Here is a 23,953-nt window from a genome sequence, read left to right on the forward strand (position 1 = left end):
GGTTAAAACAAAGTAACTCAAAGCAGATCTGAAGATACTGGTGGAAAGAAAACATCAGCAATACTTATGTGATTGGAGGAATTTATGTCTACAGGAATATATTTTTTTCGGTTTCTCAGGGTGAATTGCAGAACTTTTATTTCTATAAAGATAGCATGCCATGTTATATTTTTGTTGAAAGTTGTGTTTAACTTTGAAGAAAAACAGTACACCATGAATTAGTTTTCCAAAACAGCATTTATAGAAAAAAACAAGACTTTTATTTTGAAATCTTTCTACCTCAGCCCGTTTGCCTCTAGTAACTAAGTGTACAGTACTGACTTGACCAATAAAGTGAATTAAGTGGAGGGAGAATCGTTTACACCATGAGGAGAGTCTCCACACACCATCTCCATGTCTAAAGTTGGACTGAGGCAGATACTGCTTTATCAGGATAGTTTGTCTCCTTCCACACTATGTTATGAAGGTTTTCCTGGACGCCGGCAGACAGAGAAAACTCCTCATCCTGTACCTATTTATCTGGAATATTGCAGGTCAGTAGTACGGTGCCGGGGAAGCCGGATGCAAATAGAATTGATATTGCTGTACTAGCCTTTGTTATAAAAGCAGATTACGTTCATGATGTTAAGGTCACTTTAACAAATAAGAGCACCTTTATTTAAAAATAACTTGGATTTTTAGTAACTTTAGCCAAAACTGGCGTTGCAGCTTTTACATTTATTAAAATATTTTATTGTTGATGTTTCTTTTTTTCCTTTCTTTTAAATGCCACATTGCTAACTTTGAAAATACATCTAACGGTAAACATATTAGAAATTTATTAATTTTGTATAATTTAGAAGGCAAAACAGGCGTGCGTTGATACAGTAGGAGGATCCTAAAGGATCCCAAACGTTCACCCAACGTTCCCTGAATGTTGTCATGACGACGTTCGCGGAACGTCAATATGACACGCCATTAAAGAGCCGTCAGACGTTGTCTGCCGACGTTTAGCGATCGTTGGTTAGCTGGTCGCAGTTATCTGGCATCATTCGCTAAATCTCAAATAATCTGTAATGACTACCAAGTCAAAAGTATTGATAAGAAAAGGAAAAACACACTTATTTTACTATAAGTGTATGTAAGTAAAACAAAAAAGAATGGTGTAGAACAGTGTTTCTCAGCCTATATCCAGGTCCCTCACCGTCCCCCATCAATGAATTTGTAGTCTACTTTACACTATTAATATTACTATCACTATTGTAGATGTTTTTATGCTTGTTTCTGTATTTATCATCAAAAATAATTTCCCAGAGAACAAAAAAGCAATGTGAATGGAAATTATTTTCACAGGTGTTCAAGAAAAATGCAATGAACATTCAAGTTAAAATTGGTAGGCCTAACAGCAGCCAATCAGAGTGCAAAAAATATTATTATTCTTTGCCATTTTCTAGTTGTTAAAAATTGCACAAAATGAGCAGATAAAAGATGTACAACATGCCAGTTTAAACTTTGAACTATTTGCAAAACGACTGAGCTCTGCAACATTAAAACATGGATAGAACTGTAACAACATTTATCATAACTACTCTTCAGTGTTTCTGTCGGTTTCTGGTGGTGTAGCTCTTTGCTGCCTTTAGGAGAATGGGACATCAGAGTATCATCCATAAAATTTCAACCACATGGTATTTATTGTGCAAACCAGAGCTTTCAGTGGAAAAACAAAAGTTCCAGATCATTTTAATGCCATACAAGTATGAGACAGAACATGGATTATATCTTTATATTGACCTGTCTATTGATTTATAGATTAACAGTTTTACTGGACAGAAATTACAAAGAACAAATCTGGTTCTTAATTAAATCCTAATGAGTCTAATTGAAAGTATCATGGAGTCGTCAGCCTCGACATTAACACTGACATGAAAAATAATATTGAAGAAATAAATATATCAAATCTACTTAAAAACATAAATAAGTGATAAGTTCTTTACTGTTATGGTCTGTAAGATATTTATTCTCAGTACTAAATGTGGTCTCAACAAACCCATGGCACTTCAACAATAGTATTTTACCTTTTATTTGGAAATAGGGTCTGTTTATTCTTGCCATACAGTCCTCTGTATTAAGTATTGCTCGAAAGGTCTTGCCATACCAGTTTATTCCTCTGTATTTACTTTAGTTTCTTAGTTTATTCTTGCATTTTGTTCTTCATTTATTTCCATTTAGTTTCATTTGATTAGTATTATCCTCTCTTGGTTTATTGCTTTGTCCACTTTAGTTTCTTTCCTGTTGCTAGATTTATTTTATCATTTATTGACGCTCACCACCTGTAATCTTCACTCATCTATCACCTGCTGCGCCGGCTAATCGTCATGCGTTTCACATCATGTGTTGATTTTTCACTGTTCAGCGTCGGATTCTCTGTTTTTATGCCATAGTTCACATCTAGTTCGTCACTCCGTTTTATGTCCCACTTCTCCTGTTTCAGAGTTTTGGGCAATGTGCGTGTCGGTTTTTTTTTGGCTTTTTTTTTTTTAACTTCCTAAGGTGCGCAGCGTTCGGGAAGCATATCAATGGGGAAAAGGCAGACTGACATAAATCTTTTAAAACAACGGAAACCGTTGTTCACCCGTTTCATACCGGACCATGTACAGCACCGATGTTAGCGCTATAAAATGAACGCTCTCTATCGTGGTATCACCCAGGGAGGGATTTCTTTATTTAAATGGGTTCATTTTTCAAAGGGATTCAAAGTCAGGGTATCGTGATTTTAGTAAATGTTTACAAGAGCGATTTTCTGTTGTCCTTCTATGGAATCAGGCAGCGATATAAGTTGCTGCTTTGACATGATCACAGCACTGCCAAAACATATGTATAAAAATCCTCAATAAAACATAAAATAGGCCTATTTTAAAATTAGACACCAGACAAGTGAATCAGACCAATGTCATTAGCCGGTGTAATGCTGAACTGACGTAGTGAAGCTATCACTACCAGGAGAACGGAGCTGCACAAAGAAGCTAACAAACACTGAGGAGAAGAGCTACCATCGATACATTTGCAACCAAGCCTGTCTTAATATTACAAAATACAGTTTTAGCAAGTTGCTCAATGTCTAAACTGGTATTGTTGTGTATTTAAGGTGTAAAGTTTACCTTCGACCAAACGCCCCCCAAAGGAATCCCAGCACCCCCCTTTTGGAAAAATTTCCCCCAGCACCCCCTGCCGTCCTCTGATCTCCCCCTGGGGGGCGGTACCGGCCATGTTGAGAACCGCTAGTGTAGAGCATCAATTTTAATTCAAAGGGATTTGGAAATTTTAAAAATGATGAAATATATTAAGAAAAACGTCAGCATTTTAAAACATGCAGTTGGTATAAAAAACCCAAAAGCAAACAAACAAAAAAAACCTTTTCAACTTTGCTTCAGAAGCCTGACATAATCTGTAAATTCAGGTAGGCAACTTCTTTTAGGTTATATTGCACAAATAGTTAAGGTAAGGTAATCAGTGAGAATGCAGTCTTATTAAGATCCTGCTCACATTTTTGGGTTGTTAACTACTTCTGCTATCTTCAACTAATTGTGCTAATTCATATATCAAAACGTTCAGTTTCTTCTGGAGATTTCTGCTATGACTTTTGTTAAAATACACTATTGTACTTTTTGAAATAATTGCTGTTTTGTGAAAAATTTTTGCCCCATTGAAATACATGGTGGAATTCTCTGTCAGTTGCAAGAGTGTACACTCTACTAACTGCTGTTTTTGAACTTTTAATACTTTTTGACAAACACAATTATGCTGTTCATACATATTTCACTGTAGAGAAATAATGTATGCATTAAAATGTAGCCATGTATATCTACTTTAAGGAACTATTACTATCATTGCTACAGCTCTTTCTGTTTCTGTCAAACTCCTCTGGAGTACAGCCATGTCACACATTAATGTTTCACAATTAATGTCATTTTGCTCCTTTATGCTATTTGTTTTGCTATGTTTCACTTCAAATATTTCTGGTTTTGTATTAATTTCTGCTTCTGCTATTTTATGCTTTTTGCTGTTTCACTGTTCAACTGTTTAAACTATTTCCGGTTTTGTGCTAATTTCTGCTTTATGCTTTCTAATATGTTTCACTGTTCAACTGTTACAAGTATTTCCGGTTGTGTGCTAATTTCTGCTTCTGCTAATTTCTGCTTTCTAAAATGTTTCACTGTTCAACTGTTTCAACTTTTTCAGTTTTTGTGCTAATTTATGCTTTTTGCAGTGTTTCACTGTTCAATTGTTTCAACTATTTCTAGTTTTGTACTAACGTCTGCTTCTGCTAATTTATGCTTTTTGCTATGTTTCACTGTTCAACTGTTTCAAGTATTTCTGATTTTTTACTAATTTCCTCTTCTTGTGCTAATTATGCTCTTTTTAAAGCTCTGTTCCACATTTTGACTTTTTCAAATCATTCAGGTTGCACAAAAACTTCTGCTTCTTCTGCTGAATTCTGCTATTCCTTTGCTAAATTTCATTACTTAGCAAAGGTTTTCTACAATGTATGACTAGCTTTCTTCTGCTTTTATCTACTTCTTATTCTTTGTTCTCATGTTTCTTGCATGAGAACAATCCATCAATCATTCTGCACATATGCATTCTCATGGCTGTTTCGCTAGGAACAGCAATTTTTCTAGTTTTATCTATATAGCACATTTTCAGCAACAATTCATTTCAAAGTGCTTTACATGAGTTAAAATGAAACATAAACAAAATAACAAACCAAAGGAAAGAAAAAAGAGGAAAGAAAACTAATCTAATGTTCTAAAGTATGTAAACTAAGTGCTCCTGTTCAGGGTTGCTAAGTATCCAATTCCATTTCTAAATAGTGAATAGTATTTCTGGATTCCAAGTTCGTAGTTATTCTAATTCCGATTCTATTTTTGGGCTGTATAATATTGATCTAAATAGTGCGTACTCCACAATTTCTGATATTACTAATAAACTGAAATAATCCATTTCTGGGGTACATTTCTGGAATACTCCACCGTTTCTAACAAACTAAAACAAAAAAGAGGATAGGACCAATCAGGGCAAATGGCAACATTCAGACAAAACAAAGGGCAAAACAAAGACACGAGTGAAGGCGGTGACGTCAAAGGGCCATAAAGCCACGTTACCAAGCCTCCTGGCAAAGTCCAATAAAGGTGGTGTTTATCCAGGAATGTCCTTGGGAGTGTTCAGCTTTGCAACTCCATGGATACAGGAGGGGGTGAGGAGGGAAGAGCGTTGTGTTTGCATATCCTCAAGGAGATTAGAAATATGCAGTTGTTCCAAGGCCACACGGGGAAAGCCAATTCAGAAACAGAATGTTTTTGGTCGGGAAGATTATAAATTTCAATCTTCCTTAAAGTTTCTCCGACACATCTCAGTTCCCCATCATCCAAATTAGTTTGGTCATTCCACTGAACCGAAACTAGCAACTTCTCCAAGATTGATTCCAACTCATTAGTGAGTTTTAGAGTCCTCATCTCTGGCCACACCAATAATCCGAGTATTTGCTAGTTCAGCCAAGTCCGTCACAAATTTGTCGATAAGCCAGGAATTCACAAGCTCCAAACAGCAGAAATCCTGTTATCATGAATAAATCCAGGGTGAATCCTGCCGGGTGTGTCCTCGCAGGACAAGAGGGCTCTCCTGAGCGAAGACTTTTCGTCAAAAATTTGATCAATTGCATTGAGAGATCGGTTGACCAGATCCATAATTTGTAGATTTGGATGATGTGCAAAGAAAGGCTCCGAAAATGTAGAAAAAGACAGGACAAAAACAGAGCAAGCAGGGCAGGCATGGGCGGGGAGGGAGCAGAGGAAAAAATTGTCCGCCTTCATTGAGAGCAAGAGAGAAAAGTTTAATCCTCTGTTGGCTATCTCTCTGTCTCTCTCTTTTTTCCCCAACTGTTATGTAGCACTTCTTGGGCATTTATTTAATCCTCCTGCAGTCTCTGCGCAATGTTCGGGATGAGCATGCCAGGCTGGACAACGGGGAAGTTTTGGTGGTGTCACGTCAGCCTGTCAATTCTCAAAAGCACACACAAAAACTAGTCTCATAAAAGTACACTCGGGGTCAATTCGACCCCTCCGGACCGTGTACAGTGTAAAAAGCCTACAGGTTCCAATGGACCCTGTCTCTTAGGACTACAGGAGGTTTAAATTCTTCTTCAAGAAATGTCTAAATAAATTAAATGCACATCATGCATAAAAGGAAGTGAAAAAATCGGACATGTAACCGTTCTTTGACTTGAGAGGATATAGCTTTGCCAAGTGAGGAGCCTAAATGTGGTATAGAAGATTTGTAAAATAATTTCAAAGCATTTTATGAACGTACCACAGACGTTCATAAAATTTTCAAAAATGAAAATTGTATAAAAAAGTATCAATAAATATATTAAAGATATACAAACTAATTAAGTGAAATTCAAACAAAAAATGTCCGTAGTGAGTTAATGTTCAGAGTGAATATTTAGGCAACATTTAGTGAACGTCAAAGGTTTATTTTCAGATTATTTACACATTTCTGGAACAAAGTTTGACTTCAGATGACAATCATTGATCGTCCTCTGAATATTTGCTTGCTAGCTGGGATGTTTAAAAACATTTCTTATTATTCAAAACACTGAAGCTACAGTATATGAAGGATAGACTGTTTAGTACTTGTAAGGCCCCATTAAATATTTTTAGCTGGCCTTTTGGTCTGCTGTGTTTTATCTAAATTAAATCCTTATTAACAAGGAACCTGCAAGATTATGTGTGTAGAGTATTTGATTATGTAATGTACAATGACAAGTTACAAGATGTCAATATTTGTTTTTCCTTGTTAGTTCACTTTTGTGTGTGCAAACATAAAATTCAACTAATTTATTCTTTCAACATATTTTATAGAATCATTTTAAAATAACCAATTACCACAATAACAGGTTAGCTTTTATGTGTGTGTTTGTGTGTGATTTTTCTTAATTTTTGTTTATTAATTAATTTTTGCTCCTAGCTGATTGTCCCGTGCCTGAACATGGAGAGTACACAGTTATCACAAAAAAGTCCCAAGTAATAAATAAATTCCCTGATGGTACTGTGATCACATATGAGTGCATAGTTGGATATGTAATAGCAAGTGGCACTGGGATATCGAACTGCGTCAGTGGGAAGTGGACCAAGCCAGATATCATCTGCAGGAGTGAGTCCTGTCTAACTTGCATTTTACATTTGACTTTCAAAATGCTCTACATGGTCATCTTGGCTCTATGTAATACTACACTGATGTCTACTGTTCATTTTGATTACATTGTTTTCCTTTATATCAAAGAGAAAGACTGTGGTCCCCTTGAAGCAAAACCACACATGTCAATTGACACCAGTGAGGGTACTCTGTTTGGTGCAAAAGCAACATTAACCTGTGAAAAAGGGTATGTATGATTCCAAATATTTAAATTCCATTATTATCTGCTTAAATGTCATTGTTTTAGCTCAGAAAATCAAGTATATACCTTGACTTGCAGTAAATCAGTTCAATTGGGGGCTGAGTTTGCAACGTTTGTTACATTTTAGCTGACCTACCGACCTACCGACCTACATACACCCCTACACCTATATCCCCAGTGGCATAGGGAAGGATGCTGGTCTGTGTCAAACAATTCAAAGTAATTGAAAAACCTGTTCACATCCTCACTTGTGATGGCATTGTACCAGCAACTACTTAAGAAAAAAATCTATGTCCCCTGGAGGGCTCCATATTGTGTGACTTCTTCACAGCAAATTTGGAAGTGTTCACTCAACTCCTACAGAGTTGAATTCAACATTTTGAAAGTGTCTATATTGGTCCACTCCGGGTGGTGTAGAAATTACACTTTTCAGAGTGTTACTTGTGATATAGTTGAATCAACACTCAGTACTTGAAATTAAACACATCAGTGTTGACTAGTGTATTTTGTCAAAAGTTAACACTATGAACATGTTAATCTAATACAGAACAGTGTAAAGTATATATTAACATAGAAATCTGAGTTTTAAAATACTATTGGCAAAGTGTGCTGTGGTGGCGCAGGTGTTAAGCACAACCCTGATATGGAGGCTCTCGTTTTCAATGCGGCTGTCGTGGGTTTTGCTTCCCGGTCTCCCCTTCTCTCATTGCCCATTTTTTGTCAATTTACTACCAACTAAAAGCCACTAGAACAATTAAAACCTTTTTTACCCACAGAAACTACTGGCCATCAATAATCCCAAAATTCATTTTAAAAGACATTAGATGCCACTTGAAGCTACAAAAACACCAGCACCAGTTGCAGTATATCATCTACTTTTATTTCAAAACAACAGCACTGACAGCAATATACAACAAAGGTCATACATCCATGATACTTTGCACTGAAGGTGAAGTGTGCTTTGAAAGTTCATTGGTAGCGGCCATGGAGGGTCTCGTGATCACTGATGGTAAAGTGTCTTTGGTGCTGCTCTTGTTTACGCCAATATGAAGGAGGAAGACTTCCAATCTGGAAGGAAAAACAGGAAATATAGCAGAAACATTAGCATAATAAATAAATATTTTTAAAAAGAAGGGTGGACAAAACTAATCAGACTCACCTCTGTGTGTGTCACCGTCATATTCATTCAAATTACTCTGCCCACCTGGTTTACAAGATAAAGCATAAAAAGGTCAGAAATAGTTACTAAAGAAATTAGTCAGCTTATAGAATTTTTTTTGGACTGCATTAAAAGTTGTGCCAAGTTGTCTGAAGAAATGTGTTGGAAGTCATCACAACAGGCTTCAGTCACCAACATGACACACTAACAAAGAAAAAATATTTTGGCAGTTTTTAGATATACCACAGGTACAAAATACCAGAGTCAAATGGCTTTATTGTCTCCTCATTGTGTAGATATGTTTTCCAGAGTCCTGCTAATCACCTAATTATTCTATTCAGGTGTGGCGCAGCAGCGGCACATCTAAATGTTGCAGGACAGTGGTCTTCCAGGACTGGAGTTTGACACCTGTGGCTTAGATCAAACCAACGGTCCAGCACAGTCACTGTCTCGTTTTGCAGTCTACAGCCAAATAATGTTAACTCAAATGGCCTCAAACATGATCATTTTAACATGGAACTTACCTTGTTATAATAAGCTCCAGACAAGACGTCATACTGCTGGGCCCAATAATAAAGCTCATGATAACTTAACTTTACAACATAGACATGCCCCCAACAGTGGAGCTAACAAGTTTCATCACCAGAGAGAGCGACTATGTCATTTTGAAGTCCATCTGACATGAAGTACAACAAACCAAGACAAGAACAGAAACATCAGGCTACTGGTCACTAATGATGAAACAACACAAATTCAAAACATGTTAACGTAGTCCGTAGAAATGCTCTTGTTTGCCATTTGTTGCCAAGTGGCTGATGTTGGTGACAAGCTTTACCCAGAATGCACCTGGAGACAATAAAGACGATTCATTTGTAGTATTGTGTGTCATAAAATTAAATATAAGAGTGAAAATAAAGCCAGTCATGTAGCACAACATTTTAATCAATATTTTATACCCACTATGTCACTAAAATCAGTAAGTCTGGTAAGGTTTTTAGCAACCATGAGTCAACAATGGGGTACCCTACTATATAACCTACTGGGGTATCATAAGCAGTTTTAAACTTTCTTTTGTCAGATGTGATAAAAAAAATTGTATCCCTGAAGGCATTTTCTTACTCCCATCTGGACCCCCTGCTGGTCCAGGCCAGGGGCCTGCTGCATCCCCCACCTAATTTGTAGCTCCTTCCCGGAAGTGATGTCACAAATATGTTACAACTGTTACCAGTTAACAGACTGAGATACTGTTGGTGTTAATTTAGAAATCAACACTGGACAGGATTGCTTTTGATTTAAATCTTTGGAACTCTTTAGGGAAACTAACACTCATGTTGTTGAATTAACACTGTATTTTTAGCATACAACACTTACACTGGAAATCTAACACTTTTGAATTTGCTGTGTTCACAACATATAAACACAATGCTTTAAGATTTTTCTTAAGTTTTTAGCAAAAGACCATGAGCCATTGCATTAGAGACTCTTGCATTTGTTTTGGCTATATCCACTAATTGCGTTCTGCAACAGGGTTTTCTATCTGCTTTTGGAACGATCTATGGTCCGCTTTCATCTGCATACGAACCACACCAGAGTTCACTTTAACCCCTTAACCCGCACCAGAATGCTCGAGTACCGTTTTTCCCATTGTATTTTCCAGGGCTCAGATTTAAGGGTTTAAACTCTGCCAGTGTCCATGATAATGCTTTTATTGGGCAGCCTACAGACCCCCTAACCCCCTTTTTATTGGCACCGCATTCAACCAATAATGTTATGAAATGACTTTTTCCGAGCCAATAATATCCAGAGAGCGACTTGAGCTTGTATTCTTTCTGGAATATTTCTAACTGGTCAACTTGGAAACTAAATCTAAACCCACTGATGTGTAGTAAACACATGTCCTGTCATAAGGATATAAAGTATTTTGGGGTTTATTTTGACATGAATCCACCAGCTGGATGCGTAAGCATGCATGATGTGTGCGTCTTTGTGCTATTTTGATCAGTCTTGAAATCCACGAGTAGAATCTTTTATTCTGCAGATTTATTGCATTTCCCAGTCCATACATTCAACACTCAATGTGCATTTACAAGAAATAAAAATTAAAAATCTGGGTGAAGCAAAATGTTTCAATTTTCTTTGTGTTTCAAATGTAATATCTACAAACTACTTACAGTTAGGCCGACGCCAACAGCCAATCGTACCTCTTTTTTTTTTTTGCAAAAAGCTTCATTCAGATCTTTCATTTAGTTTCAGTTTATTCACTCACACAATTTAATAAATTCCATGATGAGCTTATAACATACTGTTCTACCAGATAATACAGGTCATAAACACAGATCATAGCTGCAAAATTATAGTGAGTTAATCAGGTCTCCAAAGAAGATATTTACAGCTTATTGAGGCAGCCTGTGGACATAAAATTCCATACATTTCTATTATGCAAGTATTTAAAAAGAAGGAAAAGCACAAAGAAATGCATATCATTCATTCCTCATACCATCCCTGTACAGATTGTTACCTCAGAACAGTCAAATACAAGTCCTGCAAGTGATCAGAAATATATAAATTTTAACAATTGTCAAAATGCAGATATATTTTAAAATCTTCCTTTTATTATTATTTTTTTTGTATTTTGCCACGCTTAATGCAACTCAACAAAGGTGTGCTAGTTAACGAATTCAACATAAAAACAGGCGAATATTACACAAGCCTAGTTTATGCACTTTACCTGAAGCTAACATTAGCTTGCACAATATGCGTGAAACACAAGATATATGACAGTCGTCATAAGTTGTGTAAGATTTCTTCTTTGAAAAAAGTGTGGACACTTTAGTAGCTGTTAAACAGTGTAATTTTGTGGAGATTACTTACCAGTCACATTTTGTGTCTCGTCTCTGAAGTGAGGCAGCAAGCCCTGCAGCTCGGAGCACAGTTCTGAGGTGGAAGGTGTCAGAGTCTTCCGCTTTAGTCAGCACTAATCAATAGGGATCCATCTTACATCGTTCATCTTTAGGCCCAGCCCAGGGTGTTCATGTTTCCAGCAATCAAAACTCTCTTGAGTTCAACCAAAAAAAGCGAGCATCAAAACCAAAAAAAGAGTGATTTTAATAAAAAATTTTAAAAAATAGCTTTTTAAACAAAACTTTTTTTTGTTTTAAAAAATCATTACAATTCCAAAAGCTTTTACCACAATTTTAGTTTTTAAATTGAGATTAGATTTTGCTTGATTAAATAATTGTGAAGCAAATTTACCACATGTCTCCCTTATTTTCAGGGGTGAAACATAGGTCCCATGGATGGCTGTGCATATATACTCTAAAATTTTACTTTAGAATGAAACAAAACTTTGTCTTTTATATTAAAGGATTATATAACCAGTGTTATTTTGGGAAAACACCTACACCCTACTTAAAAGGGTGCAGGGGATTGTTTGGACCCTGTCTCCAAAGTATGACTCAGTGTGAAAGAGTAAAGAGCAAATATAAAATAAGTAGCATAATTTTAATGATTAAATCTTACAAAAAAGCTAAACATCTTTTTTGGTTCATCAGATTCTATCATTCTTTATGACTTATTTTGTCTTTATGCAGTTACTGGATCTCTGGATCGAGCTACATACATTGCTTAGACATGGGGTGGACTGGAGAGGGAGACTGCGTCCGTAAGTGTTTGAATTCTCTTTTTTTCAACACAGTTGGCCAAAGCATTGTGTACCTCAAACAGAAATTCTTTTTTTAATTTTCTCAGTTGTTACTTGTCCCATCCCGACAAAACTGGAAAATGGTGAACATGCCTTGTAAAATTATGAAATACCATATAACATTATTTTAAATGTCACTCATCAAAGCCCTGCCTGATTACTGCCAAGACCTGTAAAATCAAGAAATCAGTAAAAAAAAGAAAAAAACTGCCTGACAACATGAAGTAGGCTAAAAAGACTTAGGTGAAACAATTTAAACCTGAAACAACAATGTTCTCTTTCTAATTTTTGCAGTTGTTACTTGTCCCATCCCGAGGAAAGTGGAAAATGGTCAACATTCTTGGAAGAGTGACAATAAACCAAAATATAAACAAACGATACGTTTCTCATGTAACACAGGATACAGATTGATTGGGCATGAAACCATTCAGTGTACTGCAACTACCGAATATGATAAAGGGCCACCACAATGCATTGGTAAGTAATTGTGCTTTATTTCAGGCTTCACAGAAGATTGGTTACAATATATGAACAATTTGCAAACATTTGTGAATAACTTAAACCATCTTACAACCACTTGTAAAATAGCACATTGACCAGTCTATTTTAAAGAAACAATCTTACTTTTATTCATGCATTGAAATTGTAAACGAGGAGAAATTAGAATCTTATATTGCAATATTTTTTAAAAAATGTGCCATAATAATAAAAATATACTGGGATTTGTTGTATATAAATTACAACAATAAATCCCTATTGCAAATCAGTGTATAAACAATCCCAGCAAAATCCCAGCATTGTTTATTGTATAAAAGAGTTATCAACTATTGCTAACTATTATTAACTATTATTATCAACTGTAAGAGGATAAATTAGAATCCTTCATTACATACAATAATGTGTTACAATAATGAAACAATGGTGTAATTTGTGTTTGTGTTGTATAAAAGACACCACTGTAAGCCTTTCTAAGTTTGTTTAGTTGCAGCCTTCAAAAATGGTTAAATCGTGGCAGCACAGAATAAAGTTTATTTCCTTGAAATCCTTAGTTTGGCTTGTAATAGCTCCTGGATTTCCTGTTGTTGCTTTTTTTTTTTTACAAGCATTAAAGGTGTGTCACATGACCATCTCTGTTGGCTTTTTCCTGTTGCATGCAATTGTATAACTAATATGAAATCTTAATTTAGTTTGTCTTTAAGCTGAAGAAAGTGTACATAATTTACAGCAGAATTTGCTGTAGGATCACCATATAAACCTAGTACAATAACCTGGCTTTCATGTATAAGCGCTAAAGGATGAGACCATTCTTTGCTATTTGCCCTTTTATGCCTGTGCTTATCCACTGTGGGTTCTTTACTATCTGAATCATCCATTCACCCCTAAACCACTTCAGAGTACCTTACCTAAAATGTACTTAACACTAAACTGCTAATCACTTGTCAAAATGTGTCCTGCCAACATATCATCTAAGTGAAGTATAGCAGTTGTAAGTGAGAGATTGCCACATAAATAGATGTGTCATGTGAATTAAACTACATGCTGCATGACTGTCAGTTGTAAATAAAATCTGCTGTACATGTAAAATTAGCTTCGTGCCCCAGATCTAGTCTGTATCAGAGTGCAGAAGATATTTATTCAAGATGATGTCAGCAGACTTCTTTAGTCATAAAAGTGACCAAACAAAAGCAAATTTACAACAAAAATTATTTCATCTCCTCCAGCAACAAAAGAACAAGGAATAGAATATGTAAGAAAAATATTTTTGGCATAGTTTCATATTCATATATTGTACTTTGTGACACATTGACGAGAGGACATTATGTATTTATATAAAGTTCTATGAAAAAGTATTTGCGCTCATTTATAAATTTCTTTACAGTGCCTAAATATTTAGGATCACCAAATCCCTTTTAAAATCAGACATAGACAAAATGGTAAACATAAAATGTTTTCTTACTATGATGATTTTATTTATTAAGGAAAAAAACTGTCTAAACCAGCCTTGCCATATGGGAGAAAGTAATTGCTTGCCTTGTAAAATATGAAATACCATATAACATTATTTTAAATGTCACTCATCAAAGCCCCACCTGATTACTGCCAAGACCTGTAAAATCAAGAAATCAGTAAAAAGAAACTGCCTGACAACATGAAGTAGGCTTAAAAGACTTAGGTGAAGAAAATGTGAACCTGAAACAACAATGTTCTCTTTCTAATTTTTGCAGTTGTTACTTGTCCCATCCCGACTAAAGTTAAAAATGGTGAACATTCTTGGAGTAGTGATGATAAACCAGAATATGAACAAAAGATACATTTCTCATGTAACACAGGACACGCATTGATTGGGAAAGAAACCATTCAGTGTACTGCAACTGGCAAATATGATTATCGGCAACCACAATGCTTTGGTAAGTAATTGTACTTTATTTCAGACTTCACAGAAGATTGGTTAGCTGAGACAATTAGATGAGACAATCACTTGTAAAATAGCACATTATCCAGTCTACATTAAAGAAACAATCTTACTATTATTATTCATGCAATGAAATTGTAAACGAGGAGAAATTAGAATCTTATATTGCAATATTTAAAAAAAAAGTGCCATAATAATAAAACTATTCTGGAATTTGTTGTTGTATACAAGATACAATGACAAATCCCTATTGCAAATCATTGTATAAGCAATACCAGCAAAATCCCAGCATTGTTTATTATATGAAAGAGCTATTGACTATTTCAGAGGCTTTCAGACTCCAGTTAAGCACAATGAGAGCCACTTATGTCAAATGGAGAAAACATAGAATGTGGTGAAGGTTCTCAGAATTAGCTAGCCGACAATGTTGTATACATAAGGAAAAAAAAAAAACATAGTGAAATGTTTGTGTGGCTGATAAAATGTGCTCTCCACCAACCACTGCGGCCAGTGGAGAACATTTAAAATTTTAATTCCTGATCCTTCAGACATGACTCTTCATAGAGGGATTATAGAGATGCTGGTACAGACCAACCTGCTCTACAACAGCACCGTATGGTTTGAGTGAAAAATGGTGTGTGTGCAGAGTGATCCTCACAAAAATTTGAAGGTCCACAACTTGGAGCCACAACAGTGCTCAAGGCAAATGCATATTGGACACCCAATTCAAATCATCAACAATAAAACCTAGCTTAAGAGATCTGAAAGTAGAGTAGCGATCACATAGGGATGGAAATGACTGACATATCTGATGTTATTTAGATAGGTTGACAAAATTAATTACATTAACTACGAAAACCTACAATTACTACATGATTCTTCGTGGAGGGGCTGGCACTCTTTTTGGCGGACAGAGCACCTCCCTTTGATAATGGTAGATGAAATGCTGCTCATTTACAAGATTTTTATTTCCTCCTAGTTTATTGTCAAATGCCTGAAGGTGGAAATAACATGTTTCTCACTGATAAATCCCTCCCAAGAAAGGATTTCCCATATGGTACCAGGCTAACATATAAGTGCAGCAAAGGATATGAAAAAGCAAGTGGATCTGAGATCATAACCTGCATGGGTGGGAATTGGACTGAGCTAGATTTAATCTGCAAAGGTGAGTCCTGATGTTGAACACAGACATGAAAAAAGTGGCTTGTAAAATGTTTGTATGGGCATTGAAAAGTTTTCTCCACCAGCCTATGTGGCCAGTGTAAAGAATATACACTGCTCAAAAAATAAAGGGAACACTTAAAGTTAAGGGAACACCTTTATTTTTTTGAGCAGTGTGTATATATATATATATATATATATATATATATATATATATATATATATATATATATATATATATATATATATATATAATGTTTCCATCCCTGATTCTTCAGAAATGACTCCTCAGAGAGGGATCATAGAAATGCTGGAAAATATCAACCTGCTCTGTAACAGCACCGTACAATTTGAGTGAATGATGGTGCATGCAGATGATCCCTACAAATATGTGTAGGTCACCAGCAGGCGCACACTTGGCCCATGTTCAAATCGTCAACAATAAACCTAGCTTTACAGAGAACTGAAAGTAGAGGAGTGATCACATAGGGAAGGAAATGGCTGCCAACATGATCTGAAGTTATTTATTTGAAAAAATTAATAACAATAAGCATGAAAATCTATGATTACCACCAAGTCTTCATGGGGGCTTGGTGGTCTTGTTGGCAGGCTGGAGCACCCATGTTGAACAATGGCAGGTTTACTTACTTACTTACAAGGCTCATGCAAGATTTTTATTTCCTCCTAGCTTATTGCCACATACCTAAAGGTGGAGAGAACTTGGTTCTCACTGATGTATCCCTCCTAAAAAAGCATTTCCCACATGGAACCGAGGTCCTATATAAGTGCAGCAATGGATTTGAAAAAGAAAGTGGCTCTGAGAACATAACCTGCGTTGAAGGGAAATGGACTGAGACAGATCTAATCTGCACGAGTGAGTCCTGTCTAACTTGCATATTAAAGTTACTTTACCCTAAACTGTTGGTAATTTGTCAAAATGTGTCTTACTAACATATCTAAGTGGAGATTTGCGGTTTGGATTAGGAGGTTGCAACATTGATGATTACTATGAACGAAATCTATAAACAAATGGATGGTGCATAAATGTTAGTTGTAGATAATGTCTGTTGTACATGCCAAATTAAAATTAGCTGCATGTTGCATGTCTAGAATATATCAAAATGCAGAAGAAATGTACTCAGAATGATTGCAGATGAATCCTTTGTTAAAGGACAGACCACAGAAGGCAAAATTGCAACCAAAAGTATTTAATCTGCTCCTGCAACAAAACAACGTGCAGAATACGAAACAAGAATATTTTGGCATAGTTTCACATTTTTACTGTACTTTGTGATGAGGATATTTCTATAAAAGTTTATTAAAAAGAATGCGTCTCTTTTAGAGACTTCCATACCACACCTATATTTTGAGTCGGGTCGTGGGGATAGCAGCCTCTGTAGGGAGTCCCTGATTTCCCTCTACCCAGCAACCTGGACCAGCTCCTCTTTCGGAATCCCAAGGCATTCCCAGACCAGCTGAGAGATATAGTCCCTCCAGCATGTCTGGAGTCTTCCTGTGGTTCCCCACTGAGTAAGAAGTCTCTGCAACACCTCATCAGGGAGGCATCCAGGAGGCATCTTAACTCGATGCTCGAGCAACCTCAACTGGCTTCTCTCAACGTAGAGAAGCAGTGGCTCTAATCTGAATCCCTCCTGATTGACCAAACTTGTCATCCTATTTCTAAGAGGGAGCCCAGACACCCTGAGGAGAAAACTCATTTTGGTCATTTGTGTCTTTGGAAAGAATGAGCTCATTCTTTCCAAAGCTCTGGGTAGAAGTTGCACTTTGCTGTAGAAGTTGCACTAATCTGCCTAATGATCTCCTGTTCAGTTTTTCCTAATTTGTGAACAATATCCCTAGATAATAAGACTCCTCCACTTGGGGCAGGACCCCTTCTGTGACCCAGAGAAGGAACTCTATCCTTTTAATAATAATAATAATAATACATTTTATTTGTACTGCACTTTTCATTAGAAAAAATCTCAAAGTGCTGGCTCAAGGCCATGGACTTGGATTTGGAGGCACTGATAATCATCCTGGCTGCTTCACACTCAGCTGAAAACCACTCCAGCAAAAGCTTAATGACCTGATGAAGCCCATAGGACTACATAATTAGCAGAAAGCAGACATGCAATCATAAAGCCACCAAAACAAACCCCCTAAATGTCTTAGCTGCACCTACATATTCTTTTTATGAATATTATAAACAGAATGTGTGACAGTGGAGAACCTTGGCAGAGTCCAGCTTTCACTGGAAATGAGCCCATCTTACTATCATCATGCAGGGCAAGCTCTGACACAGATCACGCAGGTACCTAAAAGACTGAATCGCAGGGCCTGGTACTCCATACCATTCTCCCAGAGTATGTCCCACAGGGAGGGACACAGTCGAACGTCTTCTCCAAGTTGTCAAAGCACATGTAAAATGGTCAGGCAATCTCCAACACATGCCCTAGGATCCAGCTGAGGGTGTAGAACTGGTCCAGTGTTCCACCACCAGGATGAAAACCATACTGCTCTTCCTGAATCTGAAGTTCCACTATCCAATTGACCCTCCTCTCCAGAATCTCTGAATAGACCTTAAGCTTAAAAATGTGATTCCTTTGAATCAAACCACACTCTGCAGACCCTCTACCACAGGTCATGAGTCCTTGTAAAGGGGGACCCATATGTCCTCTTTGAGCTGTTCCTGGCCAGGATATATGGATGAAAGTCCACCCAAAAGGCACTCGCCAGCTTGCCTCACCTCGAGCACTGGCAACAGTGCTGCACCTACAGATTCTTTTGCACCTACAGACCCTTGCCTGGACATGGTGACCCGTGTGTGTTCGAGGGTACACTGTTTCCATTGACTGTACTCATCATAATTGATCTTTGGGCTGCAAATTGTCTGGGTTCTCACATAGGACCTTTCTGCCTTGGGTTACCCTTCTACCGGCATGAAGCCCCTGACAAGATAATTCCTAGGATAATTGGGACACTCCAATTTCTCCACCACTGCATGGAGGCAGCCATGGGAGGGATCACACACACACTTTTTTTATCCAAATTAGGAAATATATGAGAATTATGCTAACTTTGTCATTTAAAGGCTATAGAGTAATACCATGTGATGAAAATATAACTACTTCATAGAGATCAGAATCCATCCAGCCATCCATTTTCTTTACACCCTTGTCCCTTAGTGAGTTTAGGAGGGGTGCTGGTGCCTATCTCCAGCTAACGTTCCGGGCGAGAGGCAGGGTACACCCTGGACAGGTCGCCAGTCTGTCGCAGGGCAAGATCATAATCCATTTTATGAAAAATCTTTATTAAAAAGCTATAAATGTCATCATGAATGTATTTTTAAATCAAAGTGGAAAGCAAATTTTTAACTTCCTACTTTAATGTGGAAAGTTAAAAAGTGCTTCAGTGCAGCACTAATGTTCTGTTCAGTTTTTGTTTTTTTCTCATAATCAAGTAGATTTTCTGTGTACTACACCGGGAAATAAATTATAGATTTCTCAGACAATGTAGAAGTTGAAAACCACTGATCACCGGTCTGGTGACGACCTTGGCGACCCACTGCCTTACGAAATAATCTTAACAAGTAATCTGGCATGTTTGGAGAATGATAAGTGGTTGTTTCTCCCCTCCTGACACCTCTGCAGAAGTTTTATCAGTTTCCTGAAGAATTGTGAAGTCTGTTGATGTTTTTATTATAACGACTTAATCGGATCTTTGCTGTAATTATGTAAATCCACAAACTACATTGTTTTGTACTTGCAGAGTGTAGAGACTATATGAAGGTGAGCAAGATGTGTTATCATTGGCTGGGCTTTGAAATTATTTTATCTGTCTTTACAGAAAATCCACCTCGTGTGGCCATTGTTGCGATAGGTAACATAAATTAAAGTGTCTCTGTGAAATTAATGTTAGCATTTTCTGTGATTGAAAGTGAAATGAAAAATATCAAAACATGTATTTTCTTTCATTTTCTTCACAGTTTGCTCCATAGTTGGAATTTTTATAAATTATCTTGTGAGAAGACAATGGTGAGATATTGTATTTTATATTTACAAATAATCAAATTTGTTTATATGTATAATTCAGTTTTTGAAATCCTGCTCCTTTTCTCTGTTGCATGTTCTGTCCCTTCAACATCTGCATGGTTACATGTAAATGCACGGTAAGACTGAACACTTTGATTCCATTATAGGATATTAAATTCACTGAAAGTCACTGAAACAATGTACAATCATTAATCGTCAGGGAATTTATTGTGCATTGATTTAATTGGTTCTTAATAACAAACCAATGTAAAAACAGGCAGGCATATTTACTTGTTTAAATTTTAGCTGGCAATGTCAACCTAACTGGCTGAAAATGAAAAATACAGCCAAGGAGGAAAATGCACATTAACTAACTGTGTAATAATGTTTGAGATTCTTTCCTTGAAACTAAATACAATCCATTTACAGGTTTCTTTTTTTTTTGCCCAATTTTTTTGCCAAGATCATCAATTTCATTATAATCTAAAATAATAACTTGAGAACATGTAAAAAAGCAGCCTTCAAATAATGATTTCATTGGAAATTGCAATAAAGAAAACAATACCTCTAAACTAAAAACTAATAACTAATGTAGAATTGGGTAAAAGTCAGCCTTAATTATGTCAAATGTTACTGGTGTTTGCTATTTTTCTTACAGAAACATATTTTTATTACAGTGACAAACCCTTAATTCCATGGAATGCTAATTACAAATGCATTAAATCAATTAACATTTATTTAAAAAAAATAACAAAGCCAATAATTCTCACACAAATTTCTCATTTGGCACCAGCTCATAAGACACTGGAGAAGAGCTGACACCAGAGTTATTACAGTTCCAAACTCTAAGTGTCCTTCTTCATTCAGGTATCCATTTCATATGTATTTTCAGAATACGAAACAATCCTGTTTAAGCTGTTTTAACATTTTTCATTTTGTTCTTTTCTGAGTGAAATATGAAGTCCAAATATGAAGCAAGAAAAAACATCACTGTTGTCAATTTTCTTTTTCCACCACAATGAAAATGCAACTCTGATTAAACAGTTAGTCCTTGCTGTCTTATCTCTGTTTGTATCTCAGTTGGACCCATCTCTAAGGACATCTACTACAGATGAAGGACTGGCAAACTCTGAGTGCCTTACCAAGCCTTGGACAAAGCAAGCAGGCTCCCTTTTATCATTTTATATTTTTTTCACTTTCAAAAGAAGAAAACCAAACGTCATGAAGGGCATTGTATTGTGTCAAAGCTTAATTTTTAGAGGCACTTTTTGTGCAGTAATTATTGCACATTATATTAACAAAAAGGCACAATTTTATTATAAAGTTGTGATTCTTTTTTTTTCACAATAATATACATTATTATTATTACGGAAATCCTTCTGTCAAAAAGAAAAGAAAAAAGAAATTGATCTTGGGGTTCCCCTAGCGGCCATTTTAGGTCAGTGTATCCCAGTAAGTAAAGCAATGTCACAGAAAAGGACTTACCCTTCAGGGACAAAGAAAATAGAGAGAAATAATAGACAAAAAAGCCAAGATAAATGTATGTTTGGATGTCTCTTGGCAAAGTAATGTTTATCAAAGAGATTTGTGAAACTGCTAATAGAAAATTAGCTTATTGACCTTGAACGGTCCAGTTCAACAGCCAAACATTTATGCTACCATCTTTGTATTTGTGTGAAACTGAGTTTTAGTTTTTAATTAGTTGATTATCTTGGTTGGCCCTATATACTTTTTAGGTTATTTTTTGGCTTCATAATGTTTGATAATAATCATTTAAACTTCTCATTGTCTAGCAAAATGTTTTCAGGCTACATTGCTACTGCATTAATATATCAATGAACTACTCTAAGCTGTAGTTCCCAATGTGTTATTTGCTTCTCAGCGTGATCATTTGTGGCTAAAAGAAACATTATTTTTTACGTCAACTTGTAAGTTATGTAACTTTATAAGTTACTTATAAGTTAAATAACTTATAATTTTTGAAACTTCTCAAAGAGCACTGTTAAAATTATTTTATGGCACAGAATCAACCCAGTACTGGCCCACGTTCTCAGATTAGATTTAGCTATTGGAATTACACCTAAGAGAAATTAACTTAGTCAAAGTATGTCATGAATATATGTGCATGTATTCCACCTTAAGTCCAGTGCATACTAGTTTTTTTTGTTGCTTTTACTACCACTAAATTATACATGCATACAGGATATTGTAAACAGGACAGTCAGAGATGCAATAGGTTTATATCAGGTGTCATCAAATCCTCTGACTGTTGATTCCAGCAAAGTTATTAGCAGAAATTGAGGGCTCAAAAACAAAGTTTTGCTTAGGTCCCATGGAGACTTCAGCCAGCCCTGCTGTCAGGTGACTGACTGGTGCTGTAAGGACGGCTCCATTGAGTCTCTCTGCATCATACTGTGACCTTACATTGCTTGGTTAGGAAAAATTAATTGTGGTACCTTCTACATTCTGTAAATGTAAATGTTTGTACATTATACTGCACCTTTATATGCAAACCTGCAGAGAGAAAACCAAATAGGTATTTTTAAAATTGTTCTAATTTTTATTTTAAAAAAATATTAAAAGAGAGCATATTTAAATTAGATTGAAAAGTGTAGGTTATAACATTTTGTTCATGCCCTAAAAATAAAACTTTGATGAAAATCTTATTTTCTGTTTCCATATTTAGATTTTTTTTAATCTTCTCAAAGACAGTATTCAAATCACATCTGGTTGAAGACTGCCACTGAATTAAGTCAAATTTCCTTAACTTCTTGATTCATCTGGGCGTTAATTTATGTTGCATTTCTTTAGCACCAGTTTTGATTAAAAAAAGGATGCTGCATAAATTATGACCATATAACAAAAAAGTGTAAAAATACTTTTTTCCTTTTGACCTTTTTTGTTTTTGAAACTGTTTTAAGATTTGCCTAATAGTTGTTAAAGTAAATCTTAAGCTTCTGTTGTTTGCATTAAGACATTTCTAATACTATCTTCTACTTTTTTGCAACAACTTCCTTCTTTTTAAAAAAATATAAAATGAAAGCGTATTACTGAACTCCAGTAACAAAAGTCATAAGTGTGACCCAGTTAATTATATGATCATTCATTGCACATATAAGACGCGTAGAATCATGTTTTTGTCGACTTTATTTATTTTATTTATTTTATTTTTTGGTGCAGTTTGTCTTTTTCAGCTCTAGATGTCGCTAACTCCCATGTAAAATTCATCATTTTTTGTGCGAGTGAAGGGAACATGCGATTATTTTTTAAAGCATTGGACTTAAATACGTTTTTTTTCCCTTGCTGTACTTTTTAAGCTAATATTACACTTCCTACTTTTTAAATAAAACATGGTATCATTAATGAAACTCTAAGTGCCACTATTTATTTGTAAAATTGACAAATGAGTCAATTTTAGCTTTTGGTATTGCTTATTTATGTTTTTTTTGACCAGATAGGACTTTGCAGCAACAGACAATTGGAAGTCATCGTCATAAGCCTCGCATTTTAATATAAAACGGTTTCATCCTGTAGTTTTGTGAAAAATGGATGAGAATTAAAAGTTTTACCCAAGATGAAGCTGTTGAAGCAGTGAAGTGTGTGATAAAAAAAAAGCATTCTGCAAAGAAAAATTAAAGCCATGTGAAGAAACATGAGAGTAGTTAGTTTTTTACATCACTTTGTTGGTATGTCTAAAAGCAGGTGAATTATGCAGCCAAAGGTTGATATATATACTTTGGAAACATGTTTTCCCCATTATCAGACATGAGGAGAAACAGATGCATTCTTGCAAGCTACTGAGCAAGGGAGGTGTCTTGATCCTTCACTTGGACGGAGTGTTGAGAGAGATAAGAAAAGCCCGCTATGCCCCAACCTGCGCCTACTAATCCTGGTATATTTCTACATGCCTTACAAGGGAATAGAGGCCAGTACTGTTCTCACATGTCGCATTTTACAGACCTTACATAATCAGGCGTTACATTTTTCAACTTCTAAACCAAACCTGAAGATAAGTTAAGCATTATGTATTAGCTAAGTGATGTGTTTCATCAGA

At 35.9% G+C, this 23,953-nt stretch overlaps 1 protein-coding gene across 1 annotated transcript; it reads left to right on the forward strand.

Annotated features, from left to right (window-relative positions):
- The first annotated feature begins 285 nt into the window (after positions 1-285).
- LOC108166278 (complement factor H-like) lies at positions 286-21,255 on the forward strand. The gene is made up of 12 exons (XM_081606909.1): positions 286-533; positions 7,006-7,191; positions 7,321-7,420; positions 12,185-12,255; positions 12,589-12,771; positions 14,520-14,702; positions 15,687-15,872; positions 16,557-16,742; positions 19,715-19,747; positions 19,854-19,902; positions 20,701-20,766; positions 20,980-21,255. Coding segments are annotated over exons 1-11 (1,251 nt in total). The 5' UTR covers positions 286-460; the 3' UTR covers positions 20,702-20,766; positions 20,980-21,255.
- Positions 21,256-23,953: the final 2,698 nt, after the last annotated feature.

This window comes from Poecilia reticulata, chromosome 5 (assembly GCF_904066995.2).
Source record: "Poecilia reticulata chromosome 5, P_reticulata-male-v2, whole genome shotgun sequence".
NCBI lineage: Eukaryota > Metazoa > Chordata > Actinopteri > Cyprinodontiformes > Poeciliidae > Poecilia > Poecilia reticulata.

Coding starts and splice junctions, on each gene's coding strand:
- LOC108166278 (XM_081606909.1), top strand. CDS start 461: ATGAAGGTTTTCCTGGACGCCGGCAGACAGAGAAAACTCCTCATCCTG. Junction 7,421..12,184: donor ACATTAACCTGTGAAAAAGG/GTATGTATGATT, acceptor GTCTTTATGCAG/TTACTGGATCTCTGGATCGA. Junction 15,873..16,556: donor GCTAGATTTAATCTGCAAAG/GTGAGTCCTGAT, acceptor ATTTCCTCCTAG/CTTATTGCCACATACCTAAA.